Genomic DNA, 22,370 nt, shown 5'->3' with positions numbered 1-22,370 from the left:
TAAATATTCGGCTGCCAGGGCGGTCAAACAACGCGCCAAATAAACAATACCGTTTGACAAGCTTAAGCTTAGCCTAAGTAAATATTTACCGAACGCCTCTATTATAAGGACATATGTATTCCCCCCAGTCCCAGCAGACTGGAGTGCCGAGCAACACCGGCTTCCGAGTTTTGCCAATAGTGCCTCACTATTGAGTGAGGAGTACAAATCCTTCAGCTCCTCGGGCGGAAAACATAAAAGACTGCAACTTTTTGCAACTACGTCCCAATCTACATTTCTGTCATATACACCTTGAGCTTTGACAGAATTGTAGACATTGTACTGTTTGACAGACAGTATGTAGCCTCTGTATACCTCTGGAGCGTTGGCGGTGATGTGTCGTCTCATTTAAATTTAAAAAAAAATTGACCGCGCAAATTCGAGCTCGCGAGTAACTTAATTGAATTGTAAAAGAAAGAAAACATCGATAGTGCTGCCCAAACATCGATGTTTTATAAAAATACAAAACCATCGATCTATCGATAGTACCATCGATGTTTTTTCCAGCTCTAGTAAGTTGTTTTTGTTTTTCTCAGTGGTAATGGTACGTTAATTTACTTTTGAAATTAATATGAATCGAAAAATTTCCATCGATCTATCGCACTTTTTAATTTCCATCGATACTATCGATGGAGCCATCGAAAAACTTCCCAGCTCTAATTCATTGTTGTTTTTGTTTTTCTCGGTGTGCGGATGTTCCGCAGTCTCGCAGTGGTTATTTAGTTAATATTATTTATTAAAACGAGTCAGTAAACAATTGAAAGGGCTACAAACGGTGCATTTGTGTTGTTTTGGTTCGGTAGTCGGCGGTTGTGTTATTTATTTTCGCGAGAAATAAAAGAACAAAACCGCAAAGGTGCAAACAAATAAGGAAAAAGTGCAATTGAATGATGTGAAAAGTAGATAAATAATTAGCATTTAAAATAAATGTGCACTTTTGGAAATCTGTGAGAAAATTCATGTTGTGTATTGTATGTGCGCCAAGGAAAGCGAAAACGAAAATCATAATCAAATCAAAGAAAGAAAATCTCGAAATATACATAGAAGGTGGAAAATAGTTGTTAACACACATACACACTTACACGCGCGCGTATATATGAATACATATGTATGTATGTACATACATATATAAATGAAAAGGGCGTCGCAGTTGTTTGAAAAATTCATTTGTGCATAAAATTAAAAAAGAAAAACGAAACAGGGGAAAAAATAACAAACTGCAGCAAAGCAAACAAAAAGAACCCGTGAAAGTGTGAGAGAGAGAGGAGAGAGTAGAATAGCAGTGTGAAGAGGAGAACGTGAGGTGTGTAACGGGGGCTAATTTTTGTTGTTGCTTCTTCTGCTGCAACCCGCTGCCGGGGCCAAAGGTGAGTGCGTGCCGAATATTGTTTATAGTTGGCTTATTTTAGTTTGGTTTATACTTATTGTTATGTATGCGCCATACAGACTCACACACACACACACACATGTATGTATGTATAAACCAACACCTACTCACGTACTTAAATTGCAGATATTTTACGTGAGAGACTGTGTTCTCTGCAAATGTAATTGTGTGGGTGTATGTGTGGCAGGAGCGGTTTACTCTAAGCGGGCAACTAAATTCAGGGAAAGTAAGTTATTAAGATTTACTTTTTTTTAAACGTCTGCGGTATGAATTGAAATATATGTACATACATACATACATATGTATGTTTTTTCCTGCATATGTTTGCTGCGGGTCGACGGCTTTTACAACTTCCATCCGTTGCAATTAAAGTTAATCACATAACTTCAATTCATGAAAATAATAATAATAGGGGATAAATTTCTCCCTCTCTCTCCCTTCTTCAGCACTGCTTCTATCTCTGTTACGCACACAGCTGTTTAACTTAATCAATTAAATTGGTTGCACTTTTTATTGCTGTTGCTCTTGCTCTTACTGTGTTCCTGTAGTTGTTTTTGTTGTTGTTGTTTGCTGCTGCCGTCTTAAGCAAGTTTTCTTCTTTTGTGTTGTTGTTGTTGTTGTTGCTGCTGTAGTAGTCGGCGACAGGCACCAACAATAACGGTAATCATCGGCACAGTGCAAACCACAAGCGGGGGAGATATACAAAAACTAATAGACCAAGAGAGAGACACAGAGAGAGGGAAAGTGAAAAGAATGTCTGCAATTGAATTAAAATGTGTAGTGAAAAGAATAATTTGTTCGACTCTCTGGCTATTTCTGGCAAAATGTATATTATTTATTTAATTTCATATTCTATATACAAATGTATGCCCGCGCTTTCTACCATCCCTCCACCCTCTTGTTTTATGTTATGCCCCTCGTGTGGCCACTTATTTTCTCTCCCTCTCTGACAGTTTTCGTGCTTTGGCCTGACAACTGATGATTTTATTTATGATGGTTTTGCTTTTTTTATACCCTTGCAGAGGGTATTATAAAATTGGTCAGATGTTTGTAACGCACAGAAGGAGACGTTTCCGACCCCATAAAGTATATATATTCTTGATCAGCATGAGAAGCTAAGTCGATATAGCCATGTCCGTCTGTCCGTCTGTCCGTCTGTCCGTCTGTCCGTCGGTGCGTACGCGTTTTACTCAGCCATCTTAAGAGCTATCGGGATGAAATTTTTTTTGGGAGCTTTTTTTTTACCCGGGTGAGATAAAGTATGAAAATCTTTGGGATCGGACTACTATATCATATAGCTCTGGAACAAAAATTTTTGCAAAAATTGGAGTATCCCCATGAAATTTACCAATATAATAGAATTTGATATAAAATCTCAGATCCCAAAATTTGACCCTGATCGGATAAATAGAACACAAGTTACAGTCTATATAAATCGGTTCAATCGCTGCCGGCAGCTCTGCTTGCTGCCTACTACGTCACCATCTGTTAACAGAGCACATGCATACACACACAGACGCAACGCTACATAAACTGTATGTGTATGCGTGCGTTGCTTTGCTTAGGGAATGAGGGAAGAAGAAGAACAAATTGTACATAGTATGAAGAGTAAAATTGTTTTGTTTGTATATTAATGAATTGAGTTGCAGAAAACAAATTTTGAACATGTGAAATTATTATTGTCAAGGACTGCAAGGGTATATAAACTTCGGCATAGCCGAATTTAACTTCTTTGATATTTATACCCTGTAAATACATACATACATATGTGTATAATCTAAAAGAAGGTATAATGATTTTTAATTTGATTAAATTTGTTAAATTTTCAGTCAGTTTAAACAAGGTATTTCGATGTCGGCTTTCTCATTTTATTTTCTGTTTTTTTTTTTTTTTTTCATTTTTGGGGGTGTTTGTTGTTGTTTTGTAGGCGGCCATTTACGTAGATTTTTCATATATTTTATTATTTCATTGACCAAATTTCATGTTTTAGAGTGCGATCTCTGCTGCTGAGTGGGCATGGAATGTTTTACTTTTTTGGGTTGCCAACAGACAGCCTAAAAATTGTTTCTGATGGCTTATCAAGGAGAATAAGATTAAGGAAGGTAGCAAGAAAGAGACAAAGAAAGAGAGACCAACCAGCGACCAGATGTTTGGACTCATATGTACATATCTAGCATAAGTGGCTGATTAATGACGTCAGACAAATATAGTATTAACAGTGGTGCCAAATTTTGTCTGACCATATAAAAAGACTTAATCGTAAAAAACTTGTAATCTGGATAGTAGATTATATTTTTCTAGTCCAAATAGTAAAAATGATTTTTTCTTTTTCTTTTTTAAGAAATTTTTATAGATTAAGCAGCTGTAAAAGCGTAGGCTTGAGTGGAGTAACTGTTGACCAAATGACTTTTAAATGTTCCATTGATTAATGCCTCTGGGGTAAATTAAAAAAGAACCCTTCCGCTCTATAAGCCCTTCACGGCTTTTTGCCTTCAAAAACTGCTTAACATTTTTTTACCTCCTGTTTTGCCATCAAAAGGTTTTTTATTCTCTTTCGGGTCAACTTTTAGTATTTGCTTTAATTAATTTGGTCGTTTAAGCCGCCTTTTCCATTTCTCACGCTTATTCTCCCGGCCGATTCAATACAGATTCGCATAATAAATAAATTTTGTTATTGTTTCGTGCATTATGCAATATAATCAGAGCATAAAATCCCAAAAAAAAAAACAGTAAAAAATAAACCGAAGAGAAACCACACAAAAACACGCAAATATTTGCATAATTTAATTAATTTAATTTAAGTTTGCGTTTGCCAAAAAGGAAAACAAAAAATACTCAAATGTTCTTGAACTTCTCGAACCATTGGATATTTTGTTTTTGTTTTTGTACTTTTCTTTTTGGGCGTGTGCCCAAATTGAGAGAAAGAGTGAGAATTAATACAACAGGGAGAGGGAGAGGAATGCTACACGTGTTTTGCCGACCTGGCAACAGCAAGAAAGGCCGAGAGAGAGAGAGTGAGGGAGGACAAGAAACTCTTTCACTAGCTCTTTTTGTTGTTTCCTAATAAAGAAATAATTAACTGAGAGGATATTTTGTGTTTACTTTTATTTTTTAGCTGATCAGCAAAAATAAAGTGCAGTTTGTTTGTTTTTTTATTTTTATTATTATTATGGTGATACTTGGGATTATCCCCTTGTATATCCCCCTAGCTAATAAAATGTCCCACATACTATCTATCTACATATTGGTAAGTTTATGGACTTATTCAACTGATATTGGGGGAAAGAAAAAAACGTTGGCCTAATCTACTATGGTTAGCTGCTTGGTCATTGATCGTATTTTTATTTATTACCGATTAGATTTGTCGGCTCTATTTCTGTGTATTGCTTTATATTCCTTTTTTTCTTTACCTATTTGAACATTACATTCGGTTTTAGTCATTATTATTTTTAGCAAATTATATGTTTCATTTAAAATATAGCAAAAATTCATAGGAACTACCAAAATATCTATGGAGTTAGACAGATATGTATGTATGTACATACATGATGTCATTTGCTTTCTGAAACAAAACTTTACCTTAATTACTTTTATAAACATTAGAATTAAGATTATGTGCAAAAGTTAAAATGAACCTTAAGTTTCTCATGACATCAAATGCTAAAAATTTCAGACACATTTCGTGTTTATAGTGATTTTTAAGCAAGTTAACATATTCATCTCGAGTTTTCTTTCCTAGTTGATTCTATCAATTTGTAGTCATTTTCGTATTGTTGAAAGTTTTGCCCTGACTCATCATCGTAAACACACACACACAAAAATCCACACACACATGACTGTGCATACTCATCAAAAGGGGGAAATTCTCATAACAAAGACCAAATATGACACTGACCTTAAAAAGCTAAATAAAAACAATGAAAACAGCAATAACAACAACAACTACAACGACAAACAAGTTTTTGCTCTCTGGTCTCTGGGACCCAACAAACAAGCAACAACAACAACAACTTAACTTTAACAACTTCCGTTGCAAAAAACAACAAAATTTTATGCAAACAAACTAAACATAACACACACACACACACACACAGAAATTGTGTAAAATTGCTTACTTTCACCTTTTTATACCATACACCCATAGGGTGAAATGGTATATTAAAGTCGCCAAAATGTATGTAACAGGCAGAAGGAAGCTTCTCCGACCCTATAAAGTATATATATTCTTGATCAGGATGAATAGCCGAGTCGATCTAGCCATGTCCGTCTGTCCGTCCGTCCGTCCGTCCGTCCGTCCGTCCGTCCGTCCGTCCGTCCGTCCGTCCGTCCGTCCGTATGAACACGCAGATCTCGGAGACTATAAGAGCTAGAGCCACCAAATTTGGTATGTATACTCGTGTAGTATGCACATGTTCAGAGTTAATTGGAATTTCGGCCACGCCCCCTTACGCCCCCAGGAATCACATAAAACTGTTTTTCTTAAAAAGTATAACAGCTAGAGACATCAAATTTGGTTTATATACTCGTTTAGTTGGCGCGCAGAAACTAATTGTTTAAACTTTTTGCCACGCCCCCTTCCGCCCCCGGAATTTACATAAAACTGATTTTCTTAAAAACTATGACAGCTACCGACATCAAATTTGGTGTGCAGACTAGTTTAATAGACGCGCAGAAACTGGCTATTTAAAAATTTTGCCACGCCCACTTCCGCCCCCGCAAATCAAACAAAACTGATTTTATCAAAAACAAACAAAGCTAAAGTCACCAAATTTAGTATGTATACTGGCTTAGTATTCGCGCAGAGTATATATATTTTCATATTTTGCCACGCCCACTTCCGCCTTCATAATTAAGAAAAAACCGATTTTCTCCTATAGTTTTTTGACTATCGCATTCAAATTCGGCAGACTAATTAATCTTATCTATTTCTACAAAACTACCAAATTTTATTGAAATCGGACTAGAAACATGCAAAATATGCGTATGAACGTATTTTACTACGCGGTCCACAAGGCCAGAATTGGCCGTTGGCTAGTAGCGGCGCTAGAGTGCTCGTGTGTTCGTAGAGTGAGCAAGATAGCACATACTATGAAACATGTAAAAACAATTTAATAGACATACATATGTACATTTGGTTTTCGAAATTTAAAAAAATTTGTTTCACCTGGTGTATGGTATACCCGAGTCGACGAGTCGACTTACTTGCTTCATTATTTGTGGAATGGGAAGGGGTTCCAAATGAAACTCAATTAATAATGTAACATTTTCATAACAAATATCTTTGTGAGTTTTTAAAGACCTCTCAGTCTCAAGAAGGCTGAGCGCGATGAAAATATAAAGAGTAAAAAAAAATTTAGTCCAGTGAACCCTGAAAACCTAACTGTTCATTGTGAAGTGCTTACACTGATGCAGAATATCAACAACAAACGAAGAAATAATTTCACAATTTGTATAATAAAAAACAAATCATTTTTGTTTACTTATTACAAATTCTGCATATTTTGACCAAAGTAATTCTGTCCAAGACAAATCAAAATGAAATTTTCTCAAGAGAAACCATTTGAACTTTTAAAAACGTGTCAAGGGGTTTGTGATTTAACTAGAAATGGCAAAAATTCTAAGATCCTTGATACTCTCTGAAAAAAAGGATATTAAAAATCAACTAAAACAAAGATTGTTAAAATAAAACAAGGATTGTTTACTATTATTTTGACTGACTCAACTATACAATGTTGTAATAAATATTTAAAAAGGAAAAACCTTAAAGAAATTGCTTCATTTGGCAGATCTGTTACCCCATTGATCAAATGGTGGACCACTGTGCCGACTTAAACTTAATGTTATTGAAATTGATGCATCAACTATTTTTTGTTGTTTTTTGTGTTCTGTCTTTCGTCTCTATTATTTTTTTAGTATGTATTTCAATTTACTCGAGAGTTCAAGGTAAATACACGGCGAATGTTTTCGTTTCTCTTCTTTTGTTTTGATTTGGTGGGCAAAAGGCAAATGACAATATTAACTAAATAAGCAAAAATGTTTACGTTTGATATGTAGTGTACATTAAATTGATTACATAAGCAAGACTTTTATTTGATTTTCCGGATTTCTTGTTAAAATGTTTTGTTTTTTGTATTTCATGCACGACTTTTGTCAACCAAAACATCTTGCTTTCATTCTCTTATTACGTTTTAGGTATTCAATTTTATTTATTTTTACATTTGCATTTTAGTCATGCGAAGAGAGAATACCGTACCTCCCATCCCCCCAGAGAGGTGTGTCGCGTCATCCCACATGCCATGCCCCAATCGCCACAACGTCGTCGTCACTCATTGAGCATTCGGTGTAAAAAATATATAAACAGGTTGATCTTTGTCCCATGAATATTCAAATTGGCAAAAATGAAATGAAATGAATGACAAACAAAAGTGAAGAATCATCACTAAATTTTTTTTCGAGGAAACACAATGATTTTTTCTGTTAGTTCTAATGAAATTGTTGATCTACAAAGCGTTTTATAGACATGTGAATCATAGACACATACATATATAATCACGAGTGATAATAAGAATAAGATATTAAACAAACTGCTTAATAATTCTACAAACAGAAAGATACAGCTTATCAACTCGATGAGGAATTTTAAGTAAGCAAATGAAGCTCGTTTGTGAATTTACGAAAACTATTATTAAAAATCGAAATGAAAATTAGTGTTGGAGTTTCTAAATACCTACTAAACAAAGTGTTTATTGTCAATCTTTAACGAAATATCAAACAAGGATTGTTCATTTGTTTAGGAAACAACAGCTTTAAAAATCGTCTAGATCTATGTCGAAATACTTAAATGTAATTGAACCTTTTTAAGGTTACAAAGCTTAGTCATAAATAGATACAATTACACTAGTGGCCACTAGGTTAGCACGTGTTTGGTTTCAGAACTTTGATTCTGATTCTCTTGGCTACCAAGTAAGTTAATGTCTTGAGGCATTCGTTTCATTCGTTCAAGCATTAAATGAATACCACTTTACTCATTAATGTATTCATGCAATGCTCTTATAAATATATGATACATAAGGGCATAAATGATTCTGATGAGAAAATTGTTAACTTCTTATATTTCGAGGATTAATATTCTTCAATTTCTCAACTAACACTCACATGAGTTCAACGATTCTCTCGTTGTTAGATTGTAGGTGTAAAATGAGCCAAGTTCAGTGACAATTTGAATTCATTTACTGTCGTTTCAGTTGACAAATGCCATCATGATGACTTATGAAATGCTTTTAACCCTTGCCACCACCTCCACTACCTACCCTTCTGTGGAAATGTTATTGACATGCCTCAAAGTGTCAACAATTAAGCGGAAAGATGTTGAAACTGAATTTTTGTTTTGTTTTGTAAATTACGCGAACGCTTTTTGGGAGTGGCACAGAGTGTTGAAAAATTATGCATAATTTGGTCTATGTAAACATTTTCATCATCATCAAGTCTAACTTATCGAAGTCATTAAGTAGAAGTGGTAGCTCATTGGGCAATAAATTGCAGTAAACTGTCATTAGTAAAGTTAATTATTTTATTATTTAATGTATTGTCTATTGCACTTAATAGTTTGATTTCCCATTTGTAGCTAAATAAAATGACAGTTAATGGTTTCAAATGTTACTTAATTGATTGTGAAAAGCAATTGCATTAAACAAATCACAATCTAATGTTGTTTAGAGCTACAAAGAAGACACTTTTCTGTTGATTGACTGTCTGTTTCTCACTTTTTTAATTTTCCATCACTTGCAAACAAGTTAGAGCATTTCTGTTGGCCCAAAAAGTGACAAAGTATTAACAATTGGACATAACATACTATATATTAGTTGATATAGTGCATGATAATTAGTCCTTTATCTTTTTGCTGGCTATTTAATATATATCCGATCATTTGCTTCGTTCTACATGGGTATATTCACCTGAAATTTTTACCTATTTTGGTCAGGTTTATTAAAAAGCCTGATGAGTACACATAAGATATGCATGTATTGTTTTTTTGCAGGAAATGTTTTTTTTTTTGTTGTTTGTTTTTAAATGGCGCAGAGAAAAATTTATATATGTACAATGAATAAGCACATTGAGAGGAAGGCAAGGGGAACAAGGAAGTACTCATGTTACCACCTTCCTACCCACATGGCCTGTTCTGACTCACAATGCATCATGTATGGGAGGAATGCATACAAATATACATACATGTGTGTGTGTGTGTGTGTGTGTGTGTGTGTGTGTGTGTGTGATGTAAGAGTGTGCGTTTGTTTGTATTTGTGTCGTCATTTTCTGCTGGTTAATCATGATATCAATGAAATTTATATCAAAAAAAAATTAATTGAATCAATTGAGCAATTCATTGAAGTTTTTAGATAATTTTGACTGGACACCTGACAATTGTTAGAAGATAACAAATATTGCTCAATATAACTAGCCCTAGGGGAAATGGAAAAGAGGTTGAACAGGGATATTACACACTTGGCCAGAGAAATTGTTCATCAAAACGAGTTTTCACTGTAAACACATGGAAAACGTTGTTTTCTTTTGTTTACTTGTCCACTTCTACAAATTGTTGTGGTTGTTAGAGAGAAAAGTATAGTCAGAGATATATAGTTAGTCATAAATACCTCTATGACAGTTATCTAATGCTCCCCTTTTCTCTCTTTTTCTCTTGCTCTATTAGCGCAATTGGTTTTGAGGTTTTGACTGTTTGTGCTACTTTCTACTTCCTCTGTCTACACTCTTTGCTAGATATCTCATCTTTGTGGTAGTGGTCTTTTTTGTTGTCTGCTCTCGTAAAGTCATTGGCCATAAACCATAACCCCATGGCACATTTAGGAAATGTTTACGAGTATTTTTAGACAGACATTGGCAGCAAAAACCCATTGGTTTGACCGTGTGGGTGTTCGTTGTTGTACTTGTAGTTGTTGTTATGTTTGTCTCTTCTATATATCTTGACTATAAATTGCAAAGGCGTATTGTGACAGAACCTTGACCTGAGCTAGAACAAATATACATAGGTATGGATGGTGTAAAGTTAAGGCAATGCAATAAATTGCATTCAAATGTAACATTACAATTTTTATACATAGCTAAAGTGAAAATATAATCTACAATCAATTGAACCTGAAGTAATTCTCATTAAGAAGCCCCTTAATTAGAAAACAAATCCACAAATTTCCAGAAACGATTACCAGAAAACCTTTCTCTAAAACTTTTGTTACTCAATACCTGAGACACTCTTAACATTTCTTTCTCAAATTTTACAACAAAAAGGCAAATACAAATTCTTCTTTTACCTGCAAACTGCTGTTTCATTTAGGCTTAAATTGTAAAGTAATTAAGAAAAGACTAACAAAAAAGAGGAAGCGGGGTAGAGAGGAAGCAGAAGGAGCCTGAAATAAATCATAAGCCTTAATTATTTACCTGAAACTGAATCACTTTTACTGTTATTGTTCAGTTTCAGTTCCTTAAGTCTTATCAACATACTTCTTCTTCTTATCAGTTGATCACTTTTTTTGTGTTTTTTGTGTAACCCAATAATTATGATTAAAACGTTTTTTCCCTCGCACTTTAGGCTGGAGGGAATTTAGCCTTCTGTATGATTGATAACTGACTTACTGGAATGTAATTAAAAACCAATTGCTAGCAAGACTAGATATATACTATACTACACATATACTTATATATAGATATGTAAGTCTGCATATGCACATATATAGGATACATTGATAATAGGATTAAAAAACAACAACAATGTCTTCTCTCCTCCTCTCTCTCTCTCTTTCTATGCTGGTTTGACTTGTGGTTTGTTGTTTATGGCAGCAGCAGCAGCAGCTCCAACCTTTCCCCCATACATTCACTACCCAGCTGCTTATCTAAAAGCCGAGAAAAAAACAAAACAAAGCCAAAGTGAATTGCGTAATTTTTTATTTCTTTATTTGTATTTCATTTTTCTTGTACCCTAAATATTAAGGGGTTCATTAAAACTGTCAAAGTTGGATAATCTATTTTAAAATTATCGAAACTCGGCAAATTTTCGAAGAGAAGCGAAGAGAACAAAGAACTCCGAATTAGACAGGTCAATCAGGCCAAACTAAGAAGCTGAGCCATTGATCGAGACATAAGACCACGTGGAGATGTGGGCTTTGGGTGTGACCCTTTGACCCCGTTGAAATTCTAGAGCCTAATGCCACTGAGGAGGCTTTAAAACAAGAGATTAGCTTTATTCTTGATGCTAAGATCAGTTACATAAAAGCTAAAAGAGGAGGTCCCTCGTATACTCAGATAGACATCACAAATAAGAAATCCTTCTTTAACTTGCCGCTCTTTAAAAATCAATCACCTAAAATGCCTCTAGGATAAGTCTCAATAGTTCGAGAAATTCAATTCAATTCATTGGAAATTAATGATGTTAAGTGAATCTTTGGTAACCATCAGTCGATTTCAAATATAAATCGAGACTAATTTAAAACTTTTTTCTCAATTCCCAATGAAATTTTGAACGTTTTCGAAGCTTTATTGTTTCGCTTACTATATCAACCTCTATAATTATTTAGGAATTTCATTTGTGAATGGTTCTTAAACTAATTTTATTCTAGTCATGAGAAATTAATTTAGTTTTTACACATGTTTATATAGTTTCTATAGCAAAAGTGGCAAAAGCATTTCGATTGACAACGAACAGGTCAATTCCATGTCTATTTTTCCATCAATTATTTGGTTGCCTGCTAAGAATAATTCTTGTTAATTAATGGTTGGACCGAAATTACTATCTAATACTTAAAATTGTTTTCAATATTAATAGAAACATATTCAGAAGGCGTCGTTTTCATAAACATAAAAGAACATTTTAAATTACCTTTCATTTCACTGACTCGAAGGCAAACGATTTGAGAACAGATCTGATTGCCTATATGTTGGTTTATATCTTTCCTTGTTTGACAAGAGTATTTCTAAGTCGGCGCTTTCAATTCCATATTCATGTTTTCTTTACTTTTTGTTTGTATTTATACATTTTACGGCATGAATCACAACAGACTTCTCACCTTTTCTGTCTGCCTCTACGGCGAAACTAAGAGAATATCAGAATGCCAAATAATATTAGGTTGCTGCCGCAAATCGACGAAATAATTTTTGTCACCTGCAAACCATAAAAATGTGTCACTTTTTGTTAATGTTATTAAAAGAATTGTTCTCTCTATTTTGTGACTTGTTTCGCTGACTCTTTCTGTCTTGACCTAGGCAACATTAACTTTGACGATGTCTTTTTCTATGTTTAAACAGTGACTTGACAAGTTTGTTTAAAGAAAAATTTCCATTCATACTTGGTATTTGTTGTTATGCAAATTAGATGTTAACACAACAATCTTTATTACGTTTTAATCAAATAGCAAGAGACATTAAATGAGACTTGATATTTCAACTTAACTTGGCTTGTTAAAAAATGATATATAATACGTCTAGGTAGTTTATTTATGCTGCGTTTTAATAATTTATTAATACGTGTGTGCCAAATGAAAATTTGATGTTGGAAAATTGAAAACGTATGGCATATTTTTTGATTTGAAGCATCAAAGGCAACGTAGAGTGTTGATAGATAAAATAAGCCACACATTCATTAAAACATTTGACTAAGCTATAGATTGAAATCAACAATAACTAAGCTAACCAAATGAAATTACTATTATTATTCTAATGATAGAACAACAACTAGAATTATAAATATACATATATAGGTGCATATTGTGTTATGAAGCTAAACTAAATACAATTGTGGGTTCAGTTTATTCTCGTGTTACTTAGTTAGTCATATAATTACTTTCAGAGCTCACCGCTCATGTGTGTGTGTGAGTCTGTACTTATAATTTACTGAACAATTCTTTATTATTTATAAACCAAGTATGATGACGGCGCGGCGACCTTCACAAATGATAAACCCCTGAGTATATAAGCTCTTAGGTTCGTTGAAGGGGCAGTCTTATAGACTGAGGCATTCCAATTGAATTTGTCTTACTCAGATCGGGCATAATTGAATTTACATACAAACTAGACATTATAAATTATCTCAACTGAACTTTGGCTTCCATAAATGCTGAATTGCTGATAAATGTAAATCGTCGAAAGGGACAGAAGGAACGGAGGGAGGGAAGTTGGGAGGAAATGGAATGTGAAGATAGATGCGGAAGTCAGTTCCCCACTCGACTGACTGATAGATGAAATAGATCGGGTTCGAGTTCCAATTTCTATCATCAATTGAATGCGTGTTGCTGCTGCTGTGTCTACAAAATTCTTATCTCGTTTTGTTTTAAAATGTAAGCTGGAAGTCTCGACCATATAAGAAGGTGTGTACTAAAATGTTTACTCCCCTTTAAACGCGTGTGCGACTGATGATAATACGAGTGCAATGCCCCCGAATTCTGTTTTAGCATGCACTTGACTGACAAAAGAACCTAAAATGCGTTTTTCTTGTCCAAATTACTAGACTCGAAAGTAGATGTAGAGAGTTTCACTCTCTATTATTAATTTCTGTGTAATCTTTCACATATCATGAAAAAAAGAGTATTACGAACTTGTATCAAATTCCATGTTCACACAAAGCAAACAGCATAACAAAGAGCCGCAGCAGTAACAAAAGAAAGGTTACAAAATATTTTATATGTTGATTAAAAAGAAATAACAACAACAACAAAAAAAAAAAAATCCAAAACAACAAAAAGAAAGGGGGACAAAGAAAATGATTATTTAAGCCCGTCCGTTCGCCCCTCCCTAATTGAAAGCTCAGAGAGAGAGAGAGGGGGCGAGTGGTGTGTTTGTGTAAGGGTAATGTGCATGCAGTCAAGTGCAGAATGACTATTTGGGTTGAAAGCGCAGAGTCAATGTACCATATCCAAGCTCAAAAGGAACCTTCAAGTAGTAATAATAAACACAATATCAAATGGGAAAACTAACCAATGTGAAAAAGTGAAAAGTGTTTTTGTTTTTCTTTAATTTGGAATGAGTAAATGTGCCTCTAACTAGTTTCAGTTTCATTGACAAAGTGAAAAATATTTCATACAACTAAATTTGTCTTCCATATTGTTAAAACTAGCAGATCTTTAATGAATGAATACAGTAAATGCCAACGTGTCTAACGTGTCGTAAATACATATATAGCGAATATAGCCAAATATTTACATTGACTTGCTTAGACCTATATTTTAGTTAAACAAACTGATTGAAGTTTAGTATAAATATGGGACATATGAAAAGTATTGTCGAAAATAGTTTTCAGATACTTTTTTTAGATTTGTAGATTGCGTCTAGAAATAGATCGAATCGAAGGTTAAGTCATTAAATTTTCTAGTTTACAGATTGCGAAAATATTTACTAAAATTTGTTCCATCTTGATAAATAAACATCTTGAGACAGAATCATACATTTATTTTATTTTTTTATTCTTAAATGAAATAGCGAACCAATTTTCAAAGGGGAAAAGACGTTTTGGACAGATAAGCATTTTAGCTATATACTATTGATGAATGTTGAATAAACAAAGTTTATCTAAACATTGTTCCTCAGATCATGCCTCTTGCTTTGAGTCACTTGAGTGCGGAGTAACTCTCTCAATATGTACATATGTATGTATATAAACGATAATTGTTTGGAGGCCAACATCCTATATACAACTGTCTATATCAGCTGCATTTTAAGATGTGTATGTCTGCGAGTAGAATATAGAAATTTTAAACATTGGAAGTTCAAACACTTGATAGTTGTATGTAAGACAAAGTGCCAGCTTTATTTTTCTCACATGTTTTCTATCAGTTAAAAAATAAAACACTTAATGGAACAGAAAATATTAAATTTCCATAAATAAACTCTTTAAATTATATAGACGTATATTTTTGCTCTACTTATTGAAATTAAAAAAGTAGTGCGAGATTGGCATTATCAGTTAAACCCGAGAGTTGATTCACCTTTTATATACATTGAGAGATTATATTATTTATTGACTTTTGTACCCAAGCGGAAACCTTGATGTTTATTGGTTGTTGTTGAATAACAATATTCATTTTAATATATTCTTATATATATTTATATTATTTGTTTTGCAGTTAACTTTTGTGAAGCCTACAAATATGTCATAATGGATAATAATATGCCGCATGTGGCCAGCGGTCAAAATCGGGATCAATTAACATTGCAGCCTCTGCAGCAGCTGCTCACTTCACGTGGTTCCAGTTCCAATTTGCGTACAAGTCGCTCTCCATCAGCCACCAGAAGCAGCGAGCAAAGTAATTATAAATTGTCTACTAAGTATATATATGTACATATATGTATACACGGCCTAGATTATTAGATTGAAGCAGCACCCTGCCTTAATTTTCAAACTTATCAGGAAGACAGCTAGTATAATCAAGTGAACTTTTTTTGGTTGCCAAGTGCTAGATTAAGCTAAATAGATGCTTGTTCATTAAATTAGTACTTCCGTCTAGATGGATTGCTTTCTTCCTAATTTTAATGGGATTTTCATTCAAGAATTTAGTTGAGAACTAGTAGTCAAAAGCAGATCTAGGGTGGTGACTTTGGCGGAAATTTGCTCCCAAAAGTATGGAGAAATAATAACTACAAATACAGTGAAGGCTCTCGCAGGCGAACGTCTCTCATAGCAGACGGGACCCGTGGCTGTCCACCCTCGGGAGCTTTCACAGTATCTGGAATCTCTTTAGGTATTTGCCTAGTCTAGACTATGACTTAAATTAGCTTCTATTTTTTGTCCACAATGAATCTTCTCTTAATGATTTTGGAATTAGAATTCGAAAAAACTAATTTATTTATCACATTTCTGACAATATTAGTTGTAACCATGGAGAAGTCTTCACAGATCTCGTGTAGTTAGAATAGTTTTCAATTTAAAATACACTTCATATAGTTGTTACTGTTTTTAAAAACCAAAATAGTTAGAAACTTTAGCAAGCTTATGGTGAAAGTGTGTGGTATGGGATATATATTTATATTCTCGTTAAATGCAAACTGTTATTTCTCATTATTTATGTGTCACCATATCATAATAATATTATTGCAATTGTATGTCATGCTTGCACCTCTTTCCTGTTCCTCCTGAGAAGCCAGTTTTGCTATAAATCGATTCCGCTTTGATTGTTTTGACCCTTTTCTTTGATCCTGCATTGCATAATTGAAATGCATTTTAATTTTTTTGTTGCATTATAACTTGAGAAACGATTTTTATTTAATTTATTTATTTCTCTCTTTGTCTTCAGCTTTGTTGTAAACGTTGCATACAAAAACAAAACAAACAACTAAAAACCAAAAACTATTTATAAATCTGTAGGTACCTTCCTTTCTTACCTGCATGCATACATACATATATAAAGTAGACACATGCACATACACACACACACATACATTTATAAATATAATTGTTTGGCATTTTTAAACATTTCTCTCTTTCTCTCTCTCTCTCTATTTCCTTGTCACTGTGACGTTCTGTTGCTTTCTGTGTGCTCAAACAAATGAAATAAAGACAGGAATAATAGTTCACCCACATAAACGCGCACCCACACATACACCTACTCACTCACACATAAACACCTGAGTGCGCCTAAGTGCATGCAACGAATTTTTTTCTGCCTTCGTTTTGTATTCCATTTTTTTAGTTTTCTTTTTTTTTTTTTTTGTTTTTCTTATCCTCAAATTGCGCTTGGTTTGGATGTGCGGAATATATTTTGCGCCTACGCCAATTTCACAATTAAGAAATAACTAAATAACACCAGCAACAGGCCTCATCGTCATCCATTAACACCAAAAAAGAAAATAAAACAAGTCAAGCCAATCGAGTAACATATTTTCTATGCGCCACAATTCGCCAGTGTCCCGGGAACGTGCCACTGAGGCAGCAGCATCAGCTCCAATATCAGCAGCAGCAGCAGCAGCTACAGCGGCAGTTTCATCAGCTGGCAATTCCTCAGCCTCATCCAGCACAGTGGCAGCTGCACAGGCGGCTGTCTATAGTAGCGGCAACACGGTGACCGGCAGCTTAGGTAGCGGCGGCATTGGCGGTGGTGTGGCGATTCGTGGCTTTCGCAGTCACAGTCCCACCCATCGTCGACGCAGTCGGGAACGCCAGCGACGCACCCATGGCTCGGATCAGGGCGGCCTCTTGGCCTATAGCGGTCTCGTTGGCAATCCTGTTGATATGACGGAATTTACAAGTGGAGGTGGTGGTGGTGGTGGAGGTGGAAGTGCTGGCACAGGCAGCGGCCTAGAGGATTCACGTTTATCGGGCAATGAGGATTACTATTCGTCATTTGTTTCCGATGAGTTTGATTCGAGCAAAAAATTGCATCGTCGCTGCACGCACGAAAGGAGTTCCAGTGTTCAGGCCATCGATCGTCTAAATACAAAAATACAATGCACCAAGGAGTCGATAAGACAAGAGCAAACTGCCAGAGATGGTAAGTGGGAAGAATGAGTTACTGAAATCTGTGTGAAGCCTAAGCAAAGGAAAAATAAAGTATGCCAAAAAGTATGCTATAAATGAAGCAAGTAAGTCGACTCGTCGACTTGGGTATACCATACACCTGGTGAAACAAATATTTCTTATTTCGAAGACCAAATGTATGTCTATTAAATTGTTTTTACATGTCTTATACTATGTGCTATCTCGCTCACTCTACAAACACACGAGCACTCTAGCGCCGCTACTAGCCAACGTCCAATTCTGGCCTTGTGGACCGCGTAGTAAAATACGTTCATACGCATATTTTACATGTTTCTAGTCCGATTTCAATAAAATTTGGTAGTTTGGTAGAAATAGATAAGATAAATTAGTCTGCCAAATTTAAATGCGATAGTCAAAAAACTAAAGGAGGAAATCGTTTTTTTCTAAATTATGGAGGCGGAAGTGGGCGTGGCAAAATGTGAAAATATCTAAATTCTCCGCGCATACTATGCCAGTATACATACTAAATTTGGTGACTTTAGCTTTGTTAGTTTTTGATAAAATCAGTTTTGTTTAATTTGCGGGGGCGGAAGTGGGCGTGGCAAAATGTTTAAATAGCCAATATCTGCGCGTCTATTAAACTAGTCTACATACTAAATTTGATGTCGGTAGCTATCATAGTTTTGAAGGAAACAACTTTTATGTAAATTCCGGGGGCGGAAGGGGGCGTGGCAAAAAGTTTAAACAATTAGTTTCTGCGCGCTAACTAAACGAGCATATAAACCAAATTTGATGTCTCTAGCTATTATACTTTTTGAGAAAAACAGTTTTGTGTGATTCCTGGGGGCGTAAGGGGGCGTGGCAAAAAGTTTGAACAGTTAATTTCTGCGCACTAACTAATCGGGTATACAAACTAAATTTGATGTCTCTAGCTGTCATACTTTTTAAGAAAAACAGTTTTATGTGATTCCTGGGGGCGTAAGGGGCCGTGGCCGAAATTCCAAATTACTCTGAACATGTGCATACTACACGAGTATACATACCAAATTTGGTGGCTCTAGCTCTTATAGTCTCCGAGATCTGCGTGTTCATACGGACGGACGGACGGACGGACGGACGGACGGACGGACGGACGGACGGACGGACGGACAGACGGACATGGCTAGATCGACTCGGCTGTTGATCCTGATCAAGAATATATATACTTTATAGGGTCGGAGAAGCTTCCTTCTGCCTGTTACATACATTTTGGCGACTTTAATATACCATTTCACCCTATGGGTGTATGGTATAAAAACGCAACAACTGCTTGTTCGAAAGATAAAAATTAAACTCCTTATTTAAAAAAATTTTTATTGCTGCCACACGATTTCTAACAATTCTTAAGATTTCCAATTTCATTACCAAATAATTATTACTTTTTTTTATGTTTATAGATAATGTCAATGAGTATCTGAAATTAGCGGCTAGTGCCGATAAACAGCAATTACAGCGCATCAAGGTAAGTTTTGTGTCAGAGATGGAATAAATTGTGAGAAATTTGAATTTTGATTTGTTTCTTAGGCCGTTTTTGAGAAAAAGAATCAAAAGAGCGCTCATAGTATCTCACAGTTGCAAAAGAAATTGGACAATTATACGAAACGGGCCAAGGATCTGCAGAATCATCAATATCAGAATAAAAGCCAACATCGTCAGCCACGTGAAGTCTTACGCGATGTCGGCCAGGGATTGCGTAATGTTGGTGGCAATATACGTGATGGGATCACTGGATTTTCGGGATCGGTTATGTCCAAGCCAAGAGAATTTGCTCATTTGATTAAGAATAAATTTGGCAGTGCCGATAATATTAATCAAATGAGTGAAGCCGAATTGCAGGGAATGCAACACCAGCAGCAACAACAACAACAGCAGCAGCAAATGGATGTCCTCGGGAACGAGCGTCTTCATCAAGGCGGCAACTCAACAGGCTCCGGTGGTGGCAATCACACTGGGGGCGGTGGTGGCGGCGGCGGCGGTGGCAGTGGTACAGGCAAATTTAATAGCGACAATGGCAGCGAATGTAGTAGTGTTACCAGCGAAAGTATACCAGCAGGGTAAGATTCCTCATATTCCAGATTCCATATCGTCCTTTGATTACTTATAGTCCTTTATTCTTTACAGCTCGGGAAAGAGTCAATCGGGTGCTAGCCAATATCATATAGTCCTCAAGACATTACTAACTGAGCTAGCCGAGCGTAAAAACGAAAATGAGAAACTCAAAGAGCGCATTGAACGATTGGAGGTGAGTTTATCAATAAGAATCATCAATCACGTGCTTGGAAACTCTTATAAAACCCAAACGCTCTTAGTGTTAATAATATTTAAAGCACCTGTGAAACACTTGTTAACATTCTTCTCGTTGCTTATTGTTGCAGACAAGCCAAAAGGAATTTAACAATTTGACATCAACACTCGAAAGCGAACGCTATCGTGCCGAAGGACTTGAAGAGCAAATCAATGACTTGACAGAATTGCATCAGGTTCGTTTTATTCTACATAATAATAATAATGATGTTGCTGATGATTAAGTTTTATTTTCCCTCTTCTTTTTGGCAATGTGCCCAATCCTTTTTTTGTTATACTGTCTGGTTTGCTGACACAGAATGAAATTGAGAATCTTAAGCAAACGATTGCCGACATGGAGGAGAAAGTACAATACCAAAGCGATGAAAGACTACGTGATGTCAATGAAGTGCTCGAGAATTGTCAAACTAGGGTAAGTCGCACACTCGCTCGTACTTGGAAGGGAAATTCAATTTTCTTTGTTTTGTTTTTGATTTCCCGTTTCCATCCTTGTAGATCTCAAAAATGGAGCACATGTCACAGCAACAATATGTAACCATTGAGGGCATTGATAATTGGTATGCATTTAATTGTATTTAATCTTCTGCTAATACATATGTATATTCAAATCGATTTGGTTTTTTCGTTTTCTTTTAGCTCATATGCACGAGCCTTGGTTGTGAAACTCATTAATGTGGTATTAACAATATTGCAAGTGGTTCTACTATTGGTGGCAACTGCAGCGGGCATTATAATGCCGTTTCTTAAAACGAGGTAAATATATACCGGAGAAAGAGGTTAAAAAGTTTGCTTTAATCCATTGTTTTTTATAGAATACGCGTTCTGACTACATTTCTATCGATATGTTTTGTCATCTTTGTGATACGACAATGGCCGGATGTTCAAGATATTGGAGCTGGCCTAGTGCGGCATCTTAAGCAATCGCTGGTTGTCAAGTGAACTGAACGTGACATACACACATACACACAAACACACACACATATACATTACTTTGTTGGTTTAGTTTTAGGTTTAAGTTGAAAAAACAAACGGAATTAAAATTGTAAATAGCCTAATTAATAATGCAAAGAAGACAAAAGGCTCATCCATACACGCAAGCAGATACCCACATATACATACATACCATAAACCACATACATTATACACACTTACATCACCTACAAAACAAATTTGTACAAACACTGCATACTCATTAATTCTATATGTATCCTTACTCCCCATTTAGCGAAATTCTATTCTAATTACTTTGAAAATGCTAATACTGTGCATTACTCAAATTCAAAATCTGAACCCACATATACATATACATACATATATGTTATATGTGTAACCCTTCTAGAACCATACTAAACATTTAATTATATACTTATATAAATATATATCTTATAAAGTCGAAAAATTTGTATAAAATCCTGAAAATGAAAATGTTTGTATTTATATTTCCTGAACACTGCTTGCTTACGCAGTTAACTAGGATAAAACTATTTACTTAGCAATTATTAAAGGTGGCCTAAACTCGTAAAACTGTGTAGACATATTTTCAAAACGCATACTGGTTTAAGTATGTACATAGATGTATAACTACAAAGTGTATGTATGTATATAGGGCAAGCTACCGCTACCCTACAAAACAAAAAACAAACAAAAACCATCTGCTGTCAATCCCACAAAAAACAGAGACCCGACAAGCGACCAAACAAAATTATTTTGCATGGAATGGAGAAACGAAATAAAATCAACTAAAATTGCATTAAATTACAAACGAGCAAATAAATATATAAATATATGTATATACAAACGTACTTTCTTTTAAATTCGTTGAACGTATTGTTGAAGAGTATAAACAAAAGGTAAGAAAATTAATATATCGAAAAATGTTTCAAATTTAAGTCGTTTCGAGGTCAAACTTCAAAAGAAGATTATTTTAAAGGCAGCACAAAGAAAATGTTGAACAGATTGTCTGTTTAGCTGGCCAAGTTCTATACTAAAGAACTGGAGAATTAAAATGGCCAATGCTAAAACCAGTTGAGAATTGCAACTAAATGAAGGGTCCACATTTTCCAATTGCATTTTCAACATTAATAAAAAGTAATAGTTTATATATTAATTACTTTTATTAGTTGATGTAAATTA

At 35.0% G+C, this 22,370-nt stretch overlaps 1 protein-coding gene across 5 annotated transcripts; it reads left to right on the top strand.

The window, feature by feature from the left end:
• The first annotated feature begins 707 nt into the window (after nt 1-707).
• Nucleotides 708-22,035, top strand: Dmtn (transmembrane and coiled-coil domain 2 protein Dmtn). Of its 5 annotated transcripts, none has more exons than XM_068297076.1 (11): nt 708-1,406; nt 15,547-15,726; nt 17,323-17,907; nt 19,331-19,395; nt 19,458-19,987; nt 20,055-20,175; nt 20,309-20,413; nt 20,536-20,649; nt 20,733-20,794; nt 20,874-20,990; nt 21,050-22,035. In XM_068297076.1, the coding sequence occupies exons 2-11, from the start codon at nt 15,579-15,581 to the stop codon at nt 21,174-21,176; spliced, it is 1,974 nt and encodes a 657-aa protein (XP_068153177.1). In that variant the 5' UTR covers nt 708-1,406; nt 15,547-15,578; the 3' UTR covers nt 21,177-22,035. The 5 variants fall into 5 exon arrangements, with proteins under 5 accessions (XP_068153177.1, XP_068153182.1, XP_068153179.1 ...); XM_068297078.1 differs by lacking the exon at nt 708-1,406 and adding an exon at nt 13,652-13,794; XM_068297079.1 differs by lacking the exon at nt 708-1,406 and adding an exon at nt 16,714-16,780 and having other exon boundaries at nt 15,588-15,726; nt 17,207-17,907.
• Nucleotides 22,036-22,370: the final 335 nt, after the last annotated feature.

Source organism: Drosophila tropicalis, unplaced genomic scaffold (genome assembly GCF_018151085.1).
Source record: "Drosophila tropicalis isolate 14030-0801.00 unplaced genomic scaffold, ASM1815108v1 contig_859, whole genome shotgun sequence".
NCBI lineage: Eukaryota > Metazoa > Arthropoda > Insecta > Diptera > Drosophilidae > Drosophila > Drosophila tropicalis.
Note: the sequence above shows the minus strand (reverse complement) of the source record. Positions and strands in the feature narration are given on the sequence as shown.

Bases quoted from the DNA above. Each gene is read 5' to 3' on its own strand.
- Dmtn (XM_068297076.1), top strand. From the start codon at position 15,579: ATGGATAATAATATGCCGCATGTGGCCAGCGGTCAAAATCGGGATCAA. The intron at 19,988-20,054 runs GTAAGATTCCTC...TATTCTTTACAG, and splicing joins AGCGAAAGTATACCAGCAGG to CTCGGGAAAGAGTCAATCGG. The intron at 20,795-20,873 runs GTATGCATTTAA...GTTTTCTTTTAG, and splicing joins ATTGAGGGCATTGATAATTG to CTCATATGCACGAGCCTTGG.